The 16206-nt window shown below is 35.9% G+C and overlaps 1 protein-coding gene across 1 annotated transcript in view; it reads right to left on the minus strand.

Moving 5' to 3' along the window:
- Positions 1-9821: 9821 nt before the first annotated feature.
- ARL5A (ADP ribosylation factor like GTPase 5A) overlaps positions 9822-16206 on the minus strand; it is a 57113-nt gene continuing 50728 nt past the window's right edge. The window contains exon 6 of the mRNA XM_004375380.3: positions 9822-13894. Coding sequence (XP_004375437.1) covers positions 13846-13894 — 49 coding nt within the window. The 3' untranslated portion in view covers positions 9822-13845. The remainder of the gene's footprint in view (positions 13895-16206) is intronic.

Below are 16206 nucleotides of genomic sequence, written 5' to 3' on the forward strand. Positions count from 1 at the left end.
CCTCAAACAGAGTTGTATCCAAGTGTTTGTCTTTAATTCCGCTGATCCTGTCTTCCACCGTTTCAAGTCTGCTCCTCAACCAATCTATGACACTGTCCATTTCTGAAATCTTAATTGTTTATCTTTTGGATTTCTAATTGTTGTTTTTGTATAATTTCTAGTTGTGAATTTATTTTGGCATTTTGTTCCTGCAGTATTTTCCTGAATTCTTCTATTTTTTTGTCTGTATTTTCCATGAATTTGTCTATTTTTTCCTCCTTTTTGCTTCAACTCTTGGATAATTCTGATTATTAGAGATTTGAATTCCCTATCAGGTAGTTCTACTGCCTTTTCTTCTACTGGAAAGTCATCTGATGTTTTATTTTGGATGCCTACTGGAACCATCCTGTCCTGTTTTTGTATATGTTTTGATATTGTCTGCTGTCTTTGGGGCATTCAGTAGTTATTTTTCCCATTTATTGATGGTAGATTTGTTTGTTTCATCCTTTTTTTTTTTTAATTTGGCTATGTCTGAGCAGGCGGGCTGTGCGTTCTTTGTTGTTCGCTCGTCTGTGGGCATGATACTTTTCATCTCCTTCAATTGGCATGGTCAGTTGGTCAGATATGGTACAGCAGGGCAAGTCTAGCTGAAGAAGATTTGCTGGGATGGGTTGTTGGTGGCACTTACTACAGCCACCATGGTAGGTTCCAGCAGGCCGTGCCTGTGCTGCTTGGTGGTGTGATGTTAAGCACACTGCGCAGGTAGGCAAGATTGAGGGGGGAGATTGTGATGTGTGGAGCTGAGTATGGGAGAGAGGGGAGAGAGGAGAGAGGACCAGGAGCCGAAAACATACAAACAAAAAAGAGTGCTATGGGAGCTTGCTGTTAGAGTGCAGAGATGAAAGACTATGAAATGGAGAAGAACAAAAAGAGGAAGAAGAAAGAAAAGAATGAATAAAAATTAGAAAGAAAAAAAGAAAAGCTCCCAGCGATCCCACCAGCGCAGCTACGAGGTCTGGGGAAGTTGTTCCCAGTTGTTGAAGTATAGCCTGGCTAGGAGGTGTAGAGGTGTCACTCAGTGCCACGTATTCAGGGGACAGGACGAGAAGGACTGTATAGAGAGATGAGAAACTGAGTAATGAAGAAAGAGAAAAAGGGAAAAGAAAACAAATTTAAAAAAAAAAAAAGTACAAGAAATGCCCCCCCCAAAAAAAACTACGAAAAAAGAAATGCGCTCAGGGATCCCTCTGCACGTCTGCGCAAGCTGAGGGGGTAGGTCCCAAGCTGCGCAGCACTGCCCGGCCAGTCAGGGGTCCCCACTAGAGAAAAGAAAAAGAAAACAAACAATTCAAAACAAATAAACAAAAGCCTCAGGGATCCAACCAGCGGGGCAGCATGGACCAGGAAGCAGTTCCACACTCCCTCCACAGCCCCTCCGGAAGAAGCAAATATGGCGCACGGAGCCAGGTATTTGAGAGAAAGGAGGGGGAGGTGGTGAGAGGTAAGGAAGAAATCAAAAGAAGTGGAAAAAAGCAACACCAGCAGCCAACAAATGGCACTCAGGGAGTCAGCCAGTGCGGGCGGGTGGAATCCAAGCAGGTAGTGTTTCCCGGCCAAGAGACTGTGGACGCGGGAAGCTGAGGAGGCCGAGTGGGGAGAAGGGTGGGGGGTGGGAACACATATATCACCAGTTCCCGGTTGTTCTGTTTCCAGCCGGAAGCTCAGCAAAGCTGCATTCTCGTACCCCTATTCACTGGTCTCTGACAGGAGTCCAAGATGGCAGATCCATGCTGCGTTAGTTGATGGGGGACCTCTGCACATATGTCTCCTCACTCTCTGTTCTCTGTCAGTTTCTTATTCCATTGGGTGCTCAGCTGAGTTCTTTATCTCTTCATTTGATGTTTAGGGTTTCAGGATTGCTGTTTTCTCTGTTTTGCTTAGTTTTTTGGATCTTTGCTGTGGAGGGACAGCGTGGTGCTTCTGCCTAGAGCGCGATGTTGCTGGAATCGAAGTGTCCTATTTGGGATGACAGTTTATATGAGTCACTTTACCCATATTCCATTGGATGCCAAGTTCTGTATTTTGCCCACGTAATGATCTTGCATTCATTTCCTTTTCCATTCTTACTGCCATTGCCCTCTGTCAGGCCTTCACCAGGATTAGAATAGTCCATATTTGATGTTCATCTCTAGTTTCTGCTCTTTCCAACCCATTTTAAAAGGTTGTTATATTAACTTTCCTTTTAAGAGCATGGCCCTAAATCTGTTACTACTCAGCCCCTAAAGCTTCAATGGCTCCCCAGTGCTGCCTCCTACATATAAGCACATCCTCTTTATTGATCTTATCATTTTAACTGTATAAGTAGGGAAAAAAGAGTAAGTAGAAAATCACTGTCATCCAATCAAGGTACAGCTAAAAATAACCTACAACCATTAGCTATGTTGTTTTTCATCACAAAAATGTTTAACAAGAAGGCATAAACCAAAACTAAAGTTTTAAAACCTTCTGAGACCAATTTGAAAGATACCATAAACAAGATCAATAGATTAATGACACATGACAAAAAAAAAATTCTTTAAAGAACTTTTATAAAGTCAACAGCAAAATGTGAAAAGGTAGAAATTTTATACAAGACAAATGACCAAAAATCTATTAAGATGTTCAAACTCAACAGTAATCGAAGAGATGTAATATAAAAGTGAGGTATCACTTTTTACCCAGAGATTGGCTGAAATGTAAAAGACCGACACAGGTATTTCTTGAAGTACACAAAGATGTGCTCCTGCAACTTAAAAATCTGTTCATCAAAAGTAATTTTCTTATAATAATGATGAAATGGGAATTTCATGCACACTTGGGAAAGAGTACAATTTATATTAAAACGAATGTGAACTTCCTATAAAACAACAACAAAAATCTTTAATAAGAATGACTGCACTTAAGGCTGACAGTTCCAGACTGACATGTTGGAGGGAGATGCAGGAGAAAGGCAGAAGAGAGGCAGGAGGCAGGTCATCTATGTCAGATGATAAAAGGTGCTGGAGATTATTCTTATATAATAGTTTAAAAAAAAAAAAAAAAGTCAGGTGTGAAAATCTTTTTTAGGTTTTTCCCTTCTACTCTTCCAAAAAAAGTTAATGATTAGTATAGGCTGGATACATCACAAGTAGGTTAACATGGAAACTTTGCACAGCAGATTGAAGGCTTAAGATCACAGACACCTTGTGGGTAAAGGGAAGCTCTGTACTGCCCTTCACTGGGGGAGGTGGGACTAGTGAACATACAGCATGACCAGAAATGCCTGTGCAGAGTGGTAGAGTCTGGGAGCAGTGTGAACAGGTTAGCAAAGCCTTAATATAATCTAGAGACATCCATGTGTATGAGTGAAGAATTAACCAAGATGTGGGGAATCTCTTGGAAAGACAATTGAGCAAACCACCACTAAGATCTTTTAATTTAAAAGTCCATATCCTTTGACGCAGAAATTTGACTTGGAAGAATTTATTCTATGAAAAATAATGTCAAATGTTAATTACAGTACTGTTTTTAATGGTGAGAAAAAAGAAACAACATATATCAACAGAAGATGGGTGTCTTAGTCATCTAGTGCTGCTCTAACAGGAATACCACAAGTGGATGGTTTTAGCAAAGAGAAGTTTATTCTCTCACAGTCCAGTAGGCTACAAGTCCAAATTCAGGGCATCAGATCCAGGAGGCGGCTTTCTCTTTCTGTCAGCTCTGGAGAAAGTCCTTGTGATGCATCAATCTTCCTTTTGTCTGGGAGCTGCTCTGCGGAGGAACCTCAGGTCCAAAGGACTCACTGTGCTCCTGCCACTGCTTTCTTGGTGGTATGAGGTATCCATGTGTCTCTGCTTGCTTCTCTCTTTTATATCTCAAAAGAGATTGCATTAAGACACTATCTAATCTTGTAAACCTCATCAGTATAACTGCATCACAGTGACAGAATTTACAACACATAAGGAGATCACGTATAACCTCATCATAGTGATAAGAGTTTACAACACATAAGGAAATCACATCAGACTACACAATCACACAACACTGGGAATCATGACCCAGCCAAGCTGACAGATATTTTTGGGGGACACAACTCAATCTATGACAATGGGTTAAATAAATTATTACATATTCAAACAGCTAACATAATATATCCACTGAAACAATGTTTTATATGTAAGAGATGTTTATACTGTATTATGGAAAAATTACAGGGCTTTTTAGAATTCTATTGGAAACCCTGGTGGCATAGTGATTAAGAGCTATGGCTGCTAACCAAAAGGTCAGCAGTTTGAATCCACTAGGCACCCCTTGGAAACCATAAGAGGCAGTTCTGCTCTGTCCTATAGGGTCGCTATGAGTCAGAACGGGTTTTTTTATATCCAAAACATACTAAAAATATTAAATATATAGAGTATATGTATACACATATACATCAAAATGTTGATACTAGTATCTTGGAATGGTGGAACAATGGGCGGTTTTAATTTTTTTGTTTATTGTGTCTCTTTTCTATTTCTGTTTTCACTCAAAAAACATATTTCTTATGTATATGTTAAAAAAAACACTTCTACTGGAATATATCCTAGAAAAATAAGAGCTGTCACACGAATAGACATATGCACACCCATCTTCATTGCCACGTTGTTCACAATAACAAAAAGGTGGAAACAATCTAGATGTCCATCAACAGATGAATGGATAAACAAACTATGGTACATTACAACGAAGTACTACGCAACAATAAAGAACAATGATGAATCTGCGAAGCATCTCACATGGATGAATCTGGAGGGCATTATGCTAAGTGAAATAAGTCACTCACAAAAGGAAAAATATTGTATGAGACCACTACTGTAAAAACTCATGAAAAGGCTTACACACAAAAAGAAGCAATCTTTGATGGTTACAAGGGAGAGGAGGGGTGGGGATGGAAAACCACTAAATAGACAATGGATAAGTGGTAACTTTGGTGAAGGTTAAGACCGTACACGATACTGGGGAAGCCAGCACAACTTGTCCAAAGCAAGGTCTTGGAAGCTCCATGGACACATCCAAACTCCCTGAGGGACGAAATTACTAGGCAGAGGGCTGTGGGGACCATGGTCTCAGTGAACATATAACTTAGTTGGCATAAAGTAATTTATAAAGAAAATGTTCTACGTTGGTGAGTAGCATCTGCGGTCTTAAAAGCCTGTGAGCGGCCATCTAAGATACTCCACTGGTCTCACTCTGTCGGGGGCAATGGAGAATTAAGAAAATCAAAGACACAAGGGAAAGATTAGTCCAAAGAACTAATGGACCACAACCTACCACTGCCTCCACCAGACTGAGGTCAGCACAATTAGATGGTGCCTGGCTACCACCACTGACTGTTCTGACAGGGATCACAATAGAGAGTCCTGGACAGAGCTGGAGAAAATGTAGATCAAAAGTTAACCCACAAAAAAAGACCAGACTTACTGGCCTGACAGAGACTGGAGAAACCACAAGAGTATGGCCCCTGGACACCCTCTTAGTTCAGTAATGAAGTCACTCCCGAGGTTCACCCTTCAGCCAAAGATTAGACAGGCCCATAAAACAAAACGAGATTAAAGGGGCACACCAGCCTAGGGGCAACAACTAGAAAGCAGGAGGTGACAGGAAAGCTGGTAATAGGGAACCCAAGGATGAGAAGGGACAGTGTTGACATGCCATGGGGTTGTTAACCATTGTCATAAAACAGTATGTGTATTAACTGTTTAATGAGAAACTATTTGTTCTGTAAACCTTCATCTAAAGTACAATAATAAAAGAAATAATAATTTAAAAAAACACTTCTATATACCTGTAAATTTAAAAAATTTACAGGGCAAACTGGAAAGAAATCTGCATAAACATGGCAAAGGGCTAATGTATTTATTATATAAAGAGCTTCATTCATGAGAAAAACACTAAGATTCCACTAACAAATGAACAAAGCACAAAAACAAAAGGAAATTGAAACATCTAGCAAAAGTCTTAATAATCAAATAAGTGCAAAGTAAAACAACATGCATATTCTATTAATCTGGAGAATTTTCTTTTTAAATGGTAATAGTTATACAGTATTATTGAATACATGAAATAAGAGGACTCATACTATTTAATCCAGTAGTTTTCACTTCTGGGATTCTAGTAAAAGAAATAATCCTAAATATTAGAAAAGACTTAAACAGAAGATGTCTATCATTCCTTATAATAAGAAAATACAGTAAATACAGTAAAACACAAGATATATCCATTAAAATAATGCAGTGGAATAAAGTATCCAAACACTGGGACTATTTCCAAAAAAATGTTTTAATGAACATATCTTTTGATGTAGAATAATCTGCTACAATGCAAAGCAAGCAGTAACATGAATAACTGGTCACGTGGACAGCCTAATTCATGGAATCCCGAAAGATGACAAGGATCAGAACAAAGACGTTAAAAATGACCATCAGAGGCTATTTTATGTTGTGAAAAATCTCAACTTCAAAGGACAAAGGTTATTTCATAACGAGAAGAGGATATTCCAGAGGATATTCCACTGAAGAAGGGCATAAAAGATCAAGAAGATGACACTGATTTTTTCCCAATAGAACTGCTGTATCATTTACTACTTCAATTCCTAAGATTCCTATATGCAGATCCACAGATTTCAAATAAATAAAATTTGTACGTCTTTATTTGCCACTGCATGATGCTTTGAGGTTATTTTTAAAGAAATAAGTATATATTGAATATCTGGTTTCTACTACAAGGTCTAATGAGAACATAGATTCACCCTGAATCCCTTTTAAAACAAGGCAGAATTAAATGATGTACGTTACAATCACAACTATTTAAGAAAAATTTGTCCATGATGAGAGAAAAAGTCACAAAATTAATAGTTCATTCATTAAAAAAAATAGATTGAACACCCGTTACATACCAGGCCCTGTGCTCTACACCGGGAGACAGAAATTGGGAACACAACACTCATGGTCGCTACCCTCCTGGAGCTTAGAGTCAGGTAGAGAGGAGAAAGAGAATATTGAAGTATACACATGCCTCTCCACACTCCACTTTATTTCCTCATAAACCATTGACCATTCTCATCAATGTTCACTTTAAATAATATTCATTTAAAATGACCAGGATTTTCTCACATTTGAAGACAAATAACCTAAACTGTTTGCTATTTATCAGGCTCATGTCCAATTCTAACATCCAGAGGTAAAAAACAGAAAGCTCTCTATTAATTGACTCATTTTTAGAAAAAGATTTCTAGAGAAGATCAGGACAATAGTTTTATCATTTGCCTAATGGAGCCATCATAACTTTTCAATTGCCAAGGCAGACTTCAGCACTGGCAGTAAATAGAGCTGCCATAAAGAATCTACACACATTCAGAATAAACCAGAATAAAAACACTGACAACATACAGATGTGAGTAGTAATTATAATTAACCCTTTCTAAAAGAGAAGGTGTATGTAATAGTACATAATAGAGTAACAATTTGAGTCTTTTTTTTCCTTTTTACTCAAAACATAAAGCAGAGATACTACTTTATCCTATGTTAACATGCAACTTTAAAAAGGTAATTTACATATTAGATATAGAAATTCACCAGCAAAATCTTGTCATTTCCCCCCTCAAACATACCTTGACATTATTCCTCTATTTCCTTACCAGTAAGTTTACGAAAGAAGGTCCTATTACTGGTCACCTCAATGGCTTGTATTTCTGGAGCTTGACATTTCAGTCAATTATGGACACAAAAACACTATCACAAAGTACCCTATCTGCAAAGCAGCTGACTGCACTGCTTTACCAATGGAGAGGTACCCACTCCAACCTGTCACTTTCTTCCTCCCTCAGCACAAACGTAAATATCCTCCAACCATCCATGAAGTTGTCTTGTCAAGAAGGCCCTGAAACATTATTTCTCTAGGTACCTAACACATCAACACTGAAGAAACACAAAAGCACCTAAGTGCTCTAAGGTGCACGCTTTTGGGAAAATTACCGGCATGTGAAATTTTCCTGGGATACGGAGAAACACAGGTTCATAAAATAAAAAAAGACAAAATTTCCGCCTCTTCTTACATGCAAAGATCGATTCAAAACCTCTCATTGTATTAGAAATTGCAATACAAAAAACCCAAAAATTTTCAAAAGGTTTTCTAATTTGTTTATTGTACTAAATGAGGCTTGAATTATGTTAATGTACAGAGTTTAATTTTGGGGGGGGTTTATACAAAGAGAATTATTGGAACATGATTTAAGTTTCTCTAGGAAAATATAAGAAAGATTAATATTTACAAGAAGAATATACCTTATTTAAAATCAATAAGATTAGTAAAATGTACCTTAACTACAAATTAAAATAATTAGTATACCTTTTTCTCAACTCTCGCAACCAAAAGGGAGTTCCTGGGTGGTGCAAACAGTTAAACACTTGGCTGCTACAGGTTCAATCCCGCCCAGAGGCACCTCGGAAGAAAGGCTTGGTGATCCACTTCTGAAAAATCAATCAATGAAAACCCTATGGAGCACATTCTACTGCGACACACATGAGGTTGCCATGAGTTGGAATCCACTCGACAGCAACCGGTAACTGACAGCAACCGAGAGAGGCAACAATAATCAGAGAAATTCTGTGTATCACCAATGTGAGGAGTTTGGGAAAAGGGGATAATATACATTATAACTAAAAGCATTTAAACTTTTCACCTTCCATGCAAGATGATTTATAATATGAACACAATTGCATAACACTGAAAATACACTCAAGTCTCTGCCCCGAGAGTTTACAGTTACTCCCTATGGTCAGTGAAAAAAAAACTGCATAAATGAAAAATAAGTTTCTATCAAATATTTTGGTTTGTAAGTAGAATCTAAACGAAGAGGAAGGATTATGGCATATACACACAAATGAAATGGCTCAAGATCTAAATGATGTGACACAATTGCTAAATACTAAGAATGTGGAGAATTAACAGGCTACTTTTAACACAAGCAGCAACTTTTATTAAAGTTTGCAAATACAAATACACAGTATAATTTTCTGTGTGTTTATAAAACTATTAAAAAAACAAAACAAAACAGGAATAGAGTTCAGTTTTCTAGTCTCTGCCTTAACTAATGCCAGGATCATGGAATATTTGTATTAGGAAAGGGAACAAACTGGTTTCGCTCATGCTTTCTTAAACTATGGTTTGAGGGTTATTGATGGATACCTTCAGTTTCAAGGCTTTTTATTCAAATAAAGCACAAGCTGTGATTTAGAAACCCTCAGGGATGTGTCAGTAAGCCAAGCACATACAATACTATAGAAAACACATATAATTTATTAGATGGACTTACAAATGATCACAAACAATTTTAGGCACTTCTTGAGTACAGACTATAGGAATTTTCTACCAAAGAACAGTATATCTAGCAGGCAACATGATAAAGATTTAAAGTTTAGTTTTTAGAACAATACACAAGGGCTAGACAATTTTTAAGAAATATTGCATAACTATCCCAGCTGCATTCTGTTACATGTCTTCACAACTCCACACATAATTTTAGCAATTAGCAGTCACTTTTTAGCATCCAAAGGTTTAAATTCTAGCTTTCTTTCCATTACTCCACCATCACAGTCTTAAAATAATCTATTATACGTTGTTTGAGGGAGCACGATACAGAAATTTTATTTCTGTATAAGTAGAGCTTTAAAGAGTATTTTCCATACTACTGTCACATCTACAAAAAGTCAACACATGATGGTTGATTATTCTGATGTCTTTTAAAGCCCATTTGTAAAGACAGGCTCCTCACTACTTATTCCTTCAGACATCTAACGCTTATTTTTGTTAAGTAAACATGAGAGGGAAAAATGGAATGTGGGCAATGGTTTCTAGGATTTCTTTAGGTCAAACACAACATATAAATACGGTTTGGCATCTTTTTATGAACCTAAATTATTCACACTGATATTCTTCAAAACACAGCCCATTCTTGGTACTGGGAAGATAATACACATATAACTTAATCCCCTCTGTGCAGAGTCTAGGTGGTTTTCTTATCTTTCTGGATCTACTTCTCAGCAGATGAAGGTAAAATTAAGAAACATTAAAATGCCAAATACAGTATAATTTAAATGATTAGGTAGGACTACTGGCATCTATATGCTGTACAGGCAGCAAACAGGCCTTTTGATGGACTCAGTAACTTTAACAATGCTCTCTAATGAACAAAGCCCAAATCAGTGAATCAAGCCAGTGGTGGGGGGATAGCAAGGATGTGAAGAACCTACTTAGAAACTAGTGGGTTGAGGAAGAATGGGTATAGGCAGAATTTAGAATACCTGCAGACTGAGATAACATCTTCATTGATGATGAATGAAGACATAGGAGAGTAAGGGATAGCTGAGGTATGGGAAAGCCAACCCTGATGCAAGAAAAGGAGTTCCATACTGTATTTGGATAGCGGGAGGGGTCAAAGTTAAGTCATACAAAGAAAGCTTGTCTCTACCCAGCCCTGGAAGAGGGACTGATACCAGCATATCACTGGGTAATTGAGAGAAGATGACCCCAAATTCGACAAATAATTTACAATGTGTTGCTATTCCCCTATACAGAAAGTACAGCATACTAGAGAGATATTCTAAAAAATGCCTGCAGAGCAAATGAGAAAGTTGTTTACAGTTTTTCTATTTACACTAATATAAACAGATTTTGAGGTTGTCTGTACTGTATGTGGTTGCTGTAGTCACAGCAAAAATGTAAAGTGCCTGTAATAGAGGGGACAACGAGTCCCGCTTCTAGGCATCTTAATACTATACACTCAGACAAAAAGGAAAAAAAAAATCTCACGGACATTATGCCTTTCCTCAAGCTCCCTGCACTTCTCTGTAATCCCACTGTAACTACCTACTAGGCACTTCTCAAAGGCCAGAAAACAGAAACCCTTCTTCCCTCTATTTAATATCATACTTCTAAAATCACTTTAACTGCACTATAAATGCCATCGGTCAGTGCTAAAGCATTTTGTATTCTTAAGGCAAAATGTCATATAAGAAAATGAATTCCCCACCCACTTTCCCCTCTCCCCAAACCCATCTGCCTTTATTGTATTCTTTGTCATGAGGGTCAAGATATGCTAGAAAGTTAAAAAGAACAGAAAATTTCAAGTAAGAGCCCTCGATATAATATGTAAGATATACTTTATAAATGCTATTATGACAAATTAAATATATTTAAATGCTTGTAGCATATGGTTACTTTCATCTAGATATCAAGAGAAGTTTTACTACTTTTAAAATCAGTATCAAAAACAGAATATTTAAATCCAGCCACATGTACAGAGGTACGAAGCTTTGTTCTTCTCAAAGACGTGAAAAATGACTCTAAATATGTTTGTTTTACACATAAAAGTAGCATATTAAATAACCAAAAGCACTGCCCTTTAATTAATTCCACTTATACTACATATAAATTGCCAGTATGACTACTCATGAGGTTCTCTGAAGCCGAGCGCTAACTATTGCGCAACCAGGTCTCCTCTATTTGGAAGTTAATACTGTCAAAATGATTGACATTTTCATACTTGAATTTAAATCTTTTTTTTCTTCTCCAGCTATAATTTCTGTTTTATATACAAGTAAACCACAGGTACCACCTTATTTCTAATGCCTAGCCTAGAAGGGTAGAAAATAATGGCAACAACAAAAAAATTAAGTTTTGTAAATGTGGTGTAAGATTCCATGCATTCTTATGATGTTCTATCGATAATCTACCACACTAAGCAACAGTAACATATTGCATGCTTTAAATATCCAATTAAGAATAAATTTAAGCCAACACCTTGATGACAAGGGAATGTCCTATCTTGCTGAACTGATGGGGCAGCAACCCAAGGGACTTAACACGATTACTCAAATTAAAAGACAAAAGGATGAAATGTGCACATTTGCTGGGCTACTTTACAGAATAGTTGTCTGATGAAACTGCAACATTTACAAGATAAATCTGGGTTTTTACAGGAATTTAAAATATATAACAAGTAATTTTAATGGTGATTTGAAAAAGCTTGAAAACATATGAATAAATAAAGCTTAGTAAGTTAGGATTTACTTTCATAAAAGCGTTTTGACAAATACTAAAAGATTATACTTGTGTCTTAAGCATTACAATATAAAACACAAAACATCCAATATTAGATACTAATCTCCCATGCCTGACTTGGATTTAGATACTGAGTATTTTATATTTTACTGAAATGAACTTTCAAAGTTTTGTCAATGTTTAGAGTATATACTACCACTTCCCACTGAAATCTTTATGAAATCTAAAAGGCTGTTATTAAAAGCAGTCATTTTTTCTTCTTGAATATTCTAAAACATGCCAATTTTGATTAGTTGTCAGATTTTCAGGATATAAAAGTTACAAATAGAATACCCAAGAAAATGTTTTAACACATTAAGGATAAGTTTGTGAACAGTAATGATAGAAACACCTTCAACTTTCTAATCTTGGGGAAAAAAAAAAAAATCTTAAGCAAACATAAAAGGTATAATGGGCCAAGTTACTTTAGCAAAAATAATACATCACATCAATCAATTTTTAAACCGAATTCTTAAAAGCAATGAACAAACATGTGTCTTCTAATTGTCAAACCATGTTTTCATGTGGTGGAAGAAGAATACAACACAACTAATGGAAATAAAAAATCTCAAACTAAAATAAGAAACTTACAAAATAAGAAATTATAGTTGTTGCTTGGAAAATAGTCTCTCCTTTTAATCTCAAATTCACTTTAAATGCTTGACATATAATTTAATACCTAAAAATACTCTAGCTAAATTATCTGATAATATTTATAGAATGTTACTTCTCTGGATAGACATGTCTCACACAACAGTTTTCTACTAATCCTGAAAAAAAAGAAAACACTTGATAATTGTAATCACTATTGATTGACTAATGGATTAACAGTTTATTCAATAACACAGATGGCAGTGGACCAAGAAAGTTAATAATCTGATAATAATTGCTCACTGTGCAATTCTGCCCATTAGAAATACTAAGCCAAGGACTTGATATATTTGATATATATTCCACTCAGCTGCATTACATGTTTCTGTATGTTATTTGATCAACAAGAAAACAGGTACAAAATGTCAAACTTTCTTCCTCTCCTCTTCTATCTTCTAAAGCAGCTCAATGATTTTTGGGGACTGGTTAGTACAATACAGAGAACATAAGGGGAAAAGTTCAAAATGGCACTTACCACCAATGCCAGTACTCATGTCATTATGGCTATATTTAAGGATATTATTAATTTTTGTGTTATTCACTATTCTTTAGACATAAGTCAAAGCCATTAACTTGAACTTGAGGTATATACACAATACATATGCAACCTTACACAAAATACTTTTCATAAGTAGCATTACATTTTAAAATATTGGAAACTGAGTATCTGTGCTGATTTGTACTCTGACTTAATGGAACAAAAAGAAAGTAACATTCAACTAGGGAGGGTTATACTGATGATAAAGTTCCCAAACTTAAAATTGTCTTCCTCTCCCTTTGTACTTACCACAGGCTACACAATGTCCTGAGAGGATTCATTATGAGAAAAATGTCAATCACAGCTTTAAGACCTTACTTTGGAAGGAACTAATGAGAAACCAAATTGGAAGGTGAGACTTCATCTTTGTTTTCAAATAAGTGGTCTTAATTTGTCTTCTTATAGAAAAAGTTTAAATCAGTTTATTATAAATATACCTAAACCATTAATTTTTGCAGCTTTCAGGTAAAGTCCAGCACTTCGTTTATACAAAGTCTATGAGAAGAGGTCAGTAGAGATCATCTAATCTTAAATCGTGACATCATCCATTCAAGTCCTTGGCACAATCTATAAAGAAAATAAAATCATTGGATTAAATTTTGAACTGAAAATCTGAAAACCAAAAAAAGAAAAATCCCAAACCCATTGCCGCCCAGTCAATTCTGACTCACAGCGACAGAGTAGAACTGCCCCATAGGGTTTTAAAGGCTGTAATCTTTATGGAAGCAGATTGCCACATCTTTATCCTGTAGAGCAGCTGATGGGTTCGAATCGCAGACTTGGGTTAGCAGCTTAACCACTGCGCCCCCAAGGCTCCTTACTAAAAATCTATGAACAGCAAATCAAAAGAAGATATAATTTTACATTTACTTAAACATTAAAGATTTAAAAACCAAGAATATTCAATGCTGGTGCTATTGCAGTGAAATCTTATTTTCATATATACCCACAACACCAGTGTCTTTTTGGCTCTCTGCTATATCTCTAGTACCTAGAACACTGCCTGACACATGAAAGGGGCTCATAAATTATACAATGAATGACTATAGAAACAACTTGGCAATATATAATAAAAACATATATATATAAAATTTCAACCCTATTAAAGCACTTGGCTGTTACCCAAAAGGTCGGTGGTTCGAACCCACCAGCCGTCCCACGGGAGAAAGATGTGGCTGTCTGCTTCCATAGAGATTTATGGCCTTGAAAATCCTATAGGGTCGTGAGAGTCAGAATCGACTTGATAGCAGTGGGTTTGGTTTTGATTTTACCTTTTTTCCATTTCTAGAAATGTATCCTAAGAAAATAATCATGGATGCATACAGATTTACATGTAAGACTACTCATTAAAGCAATTTTAATAGGAAAAAAGCAGAATTTAAATGTCTAGAAGAAGAGGAAAAGCTTAATAAATTATTAAAAACTTTCCTTTCAAAGATTTTCATGATATGGTAAAATGCTCATGATAAAAACGAAGAAAAAAGGCAGGATATCAAACCTAATATATAGTAGGGTTGTTAAATATATAGTAGGGTTGTTCTGTTGTACACAGGGTTGCTATGAGTTGGAACTGACTTGATGGCATCTAACAACAGCATTGTTAAAACACAGTATATACATAATATGTATGTTACAACTATATATAAAAAAAATTAGAAGGAAATAAAATATCTCACATTACTAACATCTAGTTATCACTACACAACAAGTAATTGAACATAATTCAAAATATAGAAAGGGATGTTCATTATAGTAAAAGAAACAAAATGTTTAGCAAGAGAGAAATGGTCATACATATCACATTACAACAATATGAAGGATTTATATGCAGCATTAATAGAATCTATGATGAGCTTTTATAGATAGGAGAAACTATGCTACAATGTTAATTTAAAAAAAACAGATTCAAAATTTTGTTTAAGTATGACTCTAATATTAGAAAAGACAAACACACAAAAATATGACAATGAAGTAAATAGATAATTGTCTTTAATGAGCAGTAGTTACTTAATAGCAAAGAAGAAGCTATGCTAAGCATTTTACATCCATTACCTTAATTAATGTTCACAACACTGAGATTGAAATCATTCCCATATCACAGAGGAAACTCAGCAAATAGTACAAGTAAATCGAAATCGGGCCTACAAAGTCTGTGATTTCCAATCCACTGAACCAAAATGCTGATCAATATTAAAACCAAGAATTTGGATCTTGAGGAGAGAAAGAAAAGCATTTCCCCAACAAATGGAAGTCCACATGAACGAAGATTTGAAAAGATACCATCACCTATTAATTTATTCTTTTAAAAATTCAACTGCCAGAGTTAGTATGTATCCTAATCAATGACAGATTTTCTACACAATTGCTCAACTATCAACATACATAAATTCAATATTATGTGAATCCTAGATAACGCTGTCTTTATTGTCAGATTTAGTACTATAATCAGTGATTTTGCTTAAAGACGTTTGAAAGACAACGATATATATGGATAATCAGTATTATGTGACTTTTTAATGAACAAATTTGCTTTATTAAGGTTCCAATCATGCTCTTCCAAATTGCTGTAAGCAGGTAATAAACAAACAGTTGTTGTTGAGTTGACCTGACTCGTGGTGACTCCATGCATCAGAATAGAACTGTGCTCCATAAGGTTTTCAATGACTGATTTTTTAGAAGTAGATCACTAGGCCTTTCTTCTGAGGTACCTCTCATGGATCCGAAACACCAACCTTTTTGTTAATAGCTAAGTGCTTTAACCATTTGCACTACCCAGAAACACCAATCAGGTGATAGTGCCTTCTACTTCACTGAGTAAGATTCAGCTTCAATGGCTCAGCCTTAGTGGTTCATTCTTCACCACCGTCTTAAAAGAAAGA

The sequence above is a fragment of the Trichechus manatus genome, unplaced genomic scaffold (assembly GCF_000243295.1).
Source record: "Trichechus manatus latirostris isolate Lorelei unplaced genomic scaffold, TriManLat1.0 scaffold00036, whole genome shotgun sequence".
Taxonomy (NCBI): Eukaryota; Metazoa; Chordata; class Mammalia; order Sirenia; family Trichechidae; genus Trichechus; species Trichechus manatus.